The sequence below is a fragment of the Cebus imitator genome, unplaced genomic scaffold (assembly GCF_001604975.1).
Source record: "Cebus imitator isolate Cc_AM_T3 unplaced genomic scaffold, Cebus_imitator-1.0 Scaffold92, whole genome shotgun sequence".
Classification (NCBI taxonomy): domain Eukaryota; kingdom Metazoa; phylum Chordata; class Mammalia; order Primates; family Cebidae; genus Cebus; species Cebus imitator.
Window position 1 is genome coordinate 43,351 of NW_016107407.1, and position 7,967 is coordinate 51,317.

Below are 7,967 nucleotides of genomic sequence, written 5' to 3' on the forward strand. Positions count from 1 at the left end.
ATACAAAATCTTCTGAAATTTAAAATTTACAAATGTGATCAAAGATTTTTGAATTATATGTTTAAAAACTACAATTTAAAAATTCTGAAGTTAAAATCTTACCATATCCTTATTAAGAGTCTTTGCTTCCAGAACTGGTTGTTTACTTGGGGTAAAACCAGCATTCTTCATTTAGATGAAGAGTTTAAAGTATATTTTTCGTGAAATAACTTAGAATAACACACTGGCATCCCTTAGCAATACAGATTGTGAGAAAGAGTATTTACATTTCTAAATTTCTACATTGTTTTTCTAATTAGAGATAAGGTCTAGCAATGTTGCCCACACTGATCTCAAACCCTTGGACTCAAGCAATTTTCCTGCTTCAGCCTCCCTGGTAGCTGGAACCACAGGCATGTACCACCATGCCCAGATAAATTTTCACAACTTCTAATATTATTTCCATGTAATCCAAGAACCAAGAAGAGAAACTGAGAAAAAGCTCTCTTCTAAAACCTACATGATATCAAAATAATAAGTGCCAAAAAGCCATGTGGTACAGTTTAGGAATTTAACAGTATCAGAGAAATTCCTTGATTACTATAAGTAACTGAATCCATTAAATATAAATTTAAGGAAGAGTTTCATTAAGTTACAACAGAATAATTTTAAAAGTCACAGTAAGAATACTTATGTAAATAAACGTTTACCAAAATTTATATATTCTTTATAGTGGAAAATGTTCTTCTAACCTGTCACTAGGTAATCTCCAGCCCATTCCGTTTTTTGGCCTTCACCGTCTCAAAGTATTTACCAAACATTTATTATTTACTAAAGTAAAAAATAAATTTTTAAACCAACTAGTCATATTTTTATAAAATGTTTCTATCTGACCAACTTTCTATTACCAACATAAAATAATGATACTTATAGCACTGCTAAACATGAAAAGTAAGCACTATACAGAGCTAGAGTACACCTGAGAAAATCAGTTAGTTCACAAGAGACCATTTTACCTTGTCAGCAAGACTGAAGTCTTCCTCAATTTTTGTAGGCTGTAAATTTTCCATAGATGGTTTGCTGAAAAGATTTTAAAGCAAAAAGATACAACAAAAATGAGCAAATTCATGTATTTAAAAAGAAACTGCTAGCTCCTGTCTTGGTGCCCACTCTAAAAAATGAAAACAAAAACAAAATCTGGGGGAAGATCAGTCCTTCTCTATATTATATTATGTTTCTCAGTATAATTATAATATGGCCTCTGTTTTAAAAAATATTTTAATTACGTATTTTAGACTTCACCTCCCCAACATTTAACAACCAATGAAGTCTCAGTTTTGGTTCCGTAACAAATAGTTACAGCCAATATAATGGCATACCCAGAGTATAATTTGTACTCACAAACCATCTGTCCTCAAGGATAAACTGAAAATCTACTTAATGGTTGACATAACTTCTGCTATCTAAACTGGAACAAGCTTGATAACTAAAATGAGGTAGAAAGATGTAGTTTCCTTGTCCCTTGTCCATTATCTATCTCTGATTCAAAGACTAATCTGTGTCACTGGAAAATGACATTCTTTGTTTCCCAGCATAAAAACCACTTAGGAAGTCCCTGTTGCTTCCCTTCACCCTAAAACACTACAGGGAATGCCCTGAAATATTTGAAGTGTTGAGAGTCTGAACCTACAAATGTCAAAACACAAATGTATATTTGCTATTGGGAGTACTTTTCTCAATAAAAATTGAAACTAAAAATAATAAAATTAGATTTCTTATTCTATACTGGTCATTCCTTGTTCAAGTCTACATAAACTAGCAAAGCCTTAAAAATCTTCATACCCAAGGAGAGAGACTTCTAGAAAAACTGAGTCTTGGTGGTTGAATTTCTCTAAGTACTATATATATACAGAGAGAAAAACCTGGAATTAGGAGACACTGTATATACTGAAAGTGTCACCCGCTTCCAGATCTTTGTTCAGCAGGGCTTCATGGCAGTCTCCAACCTTTAAATATTCAGCTCATCAAACCAGATTACCAGAAAGATAAACTCTAATCACCAACCTAGAAGCTCTGCATTTACCTGTTTCTAGAAATCACCGAAATGGAGATTCAGTCAGGCATTCACTTACAACATAAGCATGTTACCAAAAACCCAACTGGAGCTCCATGACTTATTTGCCAGCCAATCTTACCCCTGCTTTACATGTACATGAGTAGGTCATCAGACACTTGGAAAAAGTGAGGCAAAGGATAGGGGGCACCTGCCCTGGGCCACAGATCTATGTAATTCAGCAAACTTCAGTCTCCTAGCACTCAAGGCACTCTAAGCCACTTTTGTGAAATCTGGGGTGAAAGAACATAATAGGACATTTCTATACCTCATAGAGACTTTTTGCCAGTAGCTCAATTTTTAAAAAAATCTTTCAATGGAGCGCTTGAAGTTTGTTCATTCCTCTAATTAAACAAACAAAAATACAGTGACCTATTCAGGACTTCCTTTGAAAGCTATTTCAATATGCCTTTCTAGATGACTCCCAATGTCTTTTGTGTTTTTGTTCCTCTAATTTATCTTCATCAAACTTGTCAGAAGGCCAATATTCTGATCCTTTTGGTAAAACGCTTACTCCTACCAACCTGAGATTGTTTCTCTTCAAACTTAGCATTTCCCTGATAATTTCATTCTTACTTACTTCTACTGGGTTCTCCAGCTAATTCCATTCTTATCCTTTTCCATTGGTTTAATTAGACCCATTCCCTCTTCGTTTCTATTATTCAAACACTCACTTACATGATGATACAGAAACCAGAGTAATGGGCTTTAAAATGAGTTCAAATGTTACTTCTGCTACCTCTTATATTTGAATAAGTTACTTTGAGTTTCAGATTCTCCACCCGAACAACCATTCTTCCAGGTATTAAATACCGGTTGAAATATGAATGTACTTTGATTATTCTCTGAGAGTCCTTACAACCCTAAATTTCCATGTGCTTTTCATTTTAGGTATAGAAAAATGGGGCTGGCAGAAAGGAATAAAATAATAGAAGAAAAGAACACCAAGGAAACCAGAGAAGAAAGTAATCAGGAAGAGATTTTTTAAAGCCATGGAAGAAGAAGAACAAACAAACAAACAAAAAACCTCTAAAAATACTTAAAAACATTTAGATATATGTAGGTAATCTCCATTAACAGGTAAAATAGACCAGGATTTACCTGGTCTTGTTTATGAAACAAAAACTTATGTCTTGTGTCCACAGCTAAGTAAGATCTGCTCTAAAACCTTTCATGGTAAAAGCAAGGTACTGGTTACCAGCTCATCTGTCACACACATTAGAACAAACTCTTGGATTAACCAGTATTCTAAGGGAAAACTCTAAAAAAAAGTTAACATACAACAAATTGTGACTTTGTGAATTGACCTCATCTGTACCTGTACCTTGATTCTACTGATGCACAGACTCAACCAAACTATGCTGAGTGCCAAAAGAGGGATTTGGGAGCAATGGCGAACTCAAGGGTCGGCTACCTTTAATCTATGAAATCATAGGCCAATTAATCAACCTCTCTGAATCACAGTTGCCTGATTAATATAAAGTAGGTGATAGTAGCACAGATACTTTGCAAAGCTGTGTGACGACTATACGAGATGAAAAATGTTAAGCACGTAATATATTGTCTAGCCCAGAGAAGAATACTCAACAGATAGTGGTTTCTTTTCTTTATGTTTTTAGTCAACATACACGTTTTAAAAAACTGTAAAATCTTACCTGAATATAGACTTTACAGAATTCACATTCTCTATTAAAAAAAAGAAATACATTAAATCAACAAATATATACAAAATATACAGAATATTGAAAACATAAGATGGCATGATGGTACATTACTGTAATCCCAGTTACTTGGGAATGTGAGGCAGGAGGATCACTTTTGGGAACTAGATATCTGAGAGCATCCTGGGACACATAGCAAGATTTCAACTTAATCCAAAAGAATCATGCACACTTTCATGCATGCTTCTGGTCTTCTTTAAAAAAGCATAATACTGGCTGGGTGTGGTGGCTCACATCTGTAATTCCAGCACTTTGGGAGGCTGAAGCAGGCAGATCATGATGTCAGGAGTTCAAGATCAGCCTGATCAATATGATGAAACCCTATCTCTACTAAAAATACAGAAGAAAATTAGGCAGTTGTGATGGTGTGTGCCTGTAATACCACCTACTTTGGAGCCTGAGGCAGGAAAATCCTTTGAACCCTGGAGGCAGAGGTGGCAGTGAGCCGAGAACGCACCACTGCACTCCAGCCTGGGCAACAACGGGAGACTCCATCACAAAAAATAAAAAACAAATGCATAATGCTCTGACACTTTGTTACCAAGACTCAGATGATTTGATGATTTGTGACAAAGCATTCCTTTGGGACCATATACTAAGGCTATAGTAAAATTATTAAATATACTATTGGTAGGCAACTAATGAACTGAGAATTATTATTTCTCCTCCTTAGTAGTTCTCACATGCAAGGAAGAATAGACTTGGTCACAATTTAATATCTACAAGTGAACTACAGTATACAGTAGTCACAATCCAAACAGAACCATTTAAGGCTGACAGAAAATTGTATCATTAGCCAAGTAAGTGGATAATGTCAACCTTAGAAAGCATAATTTCTAGAGAAATGAACTAAGAGCAGTTAGAACAGAGTATACAAGTCACTCTTTATCTGCTCTATGGGTAGATAGAAACATATACAACATGATTTCCCTCTGCTCTTATACCACAAGAATCATCAAAACAGAAGACTTCTGCAACCAAGTGTGTGGGGGATTTTCTCCACCAACAAGTGAGCAATCATTTCTGTAGCACATACCAGCTGGTTGTCCTCTATTCAATTCCAGCACTTTCTATCTAGAAATAGTGTCAGATCCCAAGGCTCAGGTCTCAGTCTCACAAGACTGCCCTACCACACCAGTTGCAAATCTGGGTCTCTAAAACTTCTAACCATCTTGTTTCAAGTTGGGGTTCCCATGACTCCCTCTTTGGGCTTGAGCAATATGCTAGAGTGCCCCAAAGACTAAAGGAAACACAATCACCAGTTTATTATGAAGGATATCACAAAGGAGACAGGTGAAGAGATGCATATGGCAAGCTATGGGAGAAACAATATTGGGCTTCCATTCCCTTCCAGGGCACTTCAGCCTCCAAACACTTCCATATATTCAGCTATCTAGAAGGTATCTGATCCCAGTCCTTCTGGATTCTTAAGAAAGCTTTATTAAATAGGCATGAATGAATAAATCTGTGGCCACTGGTAATTGATCTAAACTTCAGCTCTACTCACCTCCTAGGAGGTTGAGGGGTGGGTCTGAAAGTCTCAATACTGTAATCATGCCTTGTTCTTTTATTTGTGACAAGCTCCTATCCTGAAGCTAGGACTACCAGCCCTCATTCAATTATTAGCATAGATAGACACCATTTTGGAGATTTTAAACATTTTATGAGTTGTATGCCAGAAAACAGTGTTGAAGACCAAACATATATTTCTTCATAAAATATCCATGGTTTTGATTTCTGTGATTTCAGTTACTTGTGGTCAACCATAGTGCAAAAATATTAAATGGGGAATTCCAGAAATATACCAGTCATATGTTCTAAATAATGTGTCATTCTAAGGAGTATGATAAAATATTAAGACATCTTGTTCCATCTCACCTAGGTCACATATTATCCCTTTGTATACATTCTCTGCCCATTAGTCATCGAAATGGTCTGTTCCTGAATTATCATGGCTCAATGATCCAGGGCCACATTATCATGGCTCAATGATCCAGGGCCACATTAAGCAGATGATCCTCCTTCAGATGTATAGTCAGATATCCAGAAATTAATAGTAGCCTAACACCATATGACAACACCTACCTCATTCACCTGACCTAATCTCATCACATAAGAATTATATCATCTCACAATCATCACACCAAAGAGAAAGGTGAGTATAATACAAAACAGTTTGAGAGACCACATTCACCTTAGATTACAATATATTTTTATTGTTTTATTTTATGATGGGTGATTGTTAATCTCTTACTGTGCCTAATTTATAAATTAAACTTTCTCATAAATATTCACATATAGAAAAAATGTATATATAGGGTTCAATACTATCCACAGTTTCAGACATTCACTGGTGTCTTAAAAAATACCTCCCATGGATAAGGGTGAATGTACTTATTTGTGTGCGTTTCCTAGCTAAACATGACCCTTTAACTTATGGCTTTCACAGGGGAAAAGAAACTGTACCAATCACTATTGTTATTTTTTAAGTTAAAAATATTCAGTAAAACAAATCAAAATAAAATAATGGCGTAGAAAGACCTACATGCTTAAATATATCAATTGAGCTTCTGAACTTGATTCATTTTTCCCTGATGGGTCAAACTTTCATAATAGATTGATACTAGGTCACAGACTGGTGACAAAAAAGACTATAGCATGAACTACTACAAAAGCTTCCTTTGCCTTTAAATCTTATTATGTGATTACCCTCCAACTGTCTTCTACATGAAGGGCCAGCAAACTATAGGCCACAGACTAAATCCAGCTTACCAAATGGTTTTACTTACAAAGTTTTATTGGAGTATAATCATGCCTATTTGTTCACACATTATCTATGACTGCTTTCACCTTACAATGGCAGAGTTGAACAGCTGTGATAGAGACCTCATGGTCTAACATATTTCCTAAATGGCCCTTTACTGGAAAAGTTTGCCAATTTCTGCTTTATACCACGACTAGAATGCCCTGATACTCAAATCTAATCTTGTGACCCCCCTGCTCAAACTTTTCCAATGAATGCCTGCAGAAAACGTTTCTGGATTTCTATGCACAGCCACTATATATTCTTTCTGGCTGCAGGAACATAAGTTTACTTAAGATATTTATTATTCCATTGCCCCATCCCATCTCCAAAAAGAGAAATCATTATTGTAAGCTAATCACAGTAATTACATACGCTTTCCTAGTGACTGGTTTACAAACCAGCATGTGGTATAATCCAGGCAATGAAATGTTACAGGATTACCACAAGATTCCAAGTTTTCTTCCTATTTAAAAGAAGCATGTGAACAAAAGCAGCACATTCAGCCATCGGATACTGTCTTGAGAAAGCATGTTGATTGTAGCTGTTGCTAATTAGCCAGCCATGAAAGGAGAACAAATAGGGCAGTGGGGAGGGGATTGGGATACTAACATATTCCTGTACCACCAAAACAAATTTGGTTCCTATGGTTTCAGCCATTGTTAGTTACTTCATCTAGTATTTAGAGCTAGAAGTATTCTGAGAATTTTTCCAGGTCCTACAGAATAAGATCTACTCATTTCTATACTATTAATAAGTGTTGCCTAAGCTTGCTTATCTAGATATTCAAGTCATTCCCAACCACTCCTATATCACACTATTTCCACTAGGGAACCTGAAGTGCCAATAAACCCTACAAAGTTCACTCAAGCATCTTACCATTTGTACGTGATTTTGAAGGTTTTTCTTCTGTGGAACATTCGCTCATCTTAGATATTCCTGTTTTCACAACTTCAGTTTTATAAGATGTTACTCTTTCCAGGTGTTTAGTCTTTTTAGACTTTATTTTTTCTGGCCATGCGATCTTCCTAGGTCTTCCTTGTGCTGTCCATGCAAATTTCTCAGATGTTTCTTTTACAGGCTTCATAATTTCCCTAGGTGTTTCCTCTGCTGACTGTTCAATCTTTCCAGATGTCTCATTCCTCAAATACCGAATTTTCTCAGATGATCCTTCCACCAAGGGTGCAGCCTTCTCAGGTGTTCTTTCCACCAAGCATTTAACCTCTTCAGATGTTCTTTCCGCCAAGCGTGCGTCCTCATCAGGCGTTCCCTCCGCCAAGCGTGCAGCCTCGTCAGGCGTGCCCTCCGCCAAGCGTGCGTCCGCGTCAGGCGTGCCCTCCGCCAAGCGTGC

General features: G+C 36.5%; 1 protein-coding gene across 1 annotated transcript in view; it reads right to left on the reverse strand.

Moving 5' to 3' along the window:
• The window catches only part of ANKRD30A (ankyrin repeat domain 30A), a gene marked incomplete at its 3' end in the record, with an annotated part of 58,510 nt that overhangs the window by 36,129 nt on the left and 14,414 nt on the right, over positions 1-7,967 (reverse strand). Inside the window, exons 8-10 of the mRNA XM_017535315.2 lie at positions 7,496-7,904; positions 3,748-3,778; positions 996-1,059 (exon numbers count right to left, since the gene is read on the reverse strand). Coding sequence (XP_017390804.1) covers positions 996-1,059; positions 3,748-3,778; positions 7,496-7,904 — 504 coding nt within the window. The remainder of the gene's footprint in view (positions 1-995; positions 1,060-3,747; positions 3,779-7,495; positions 7,905-7,967) is intronic.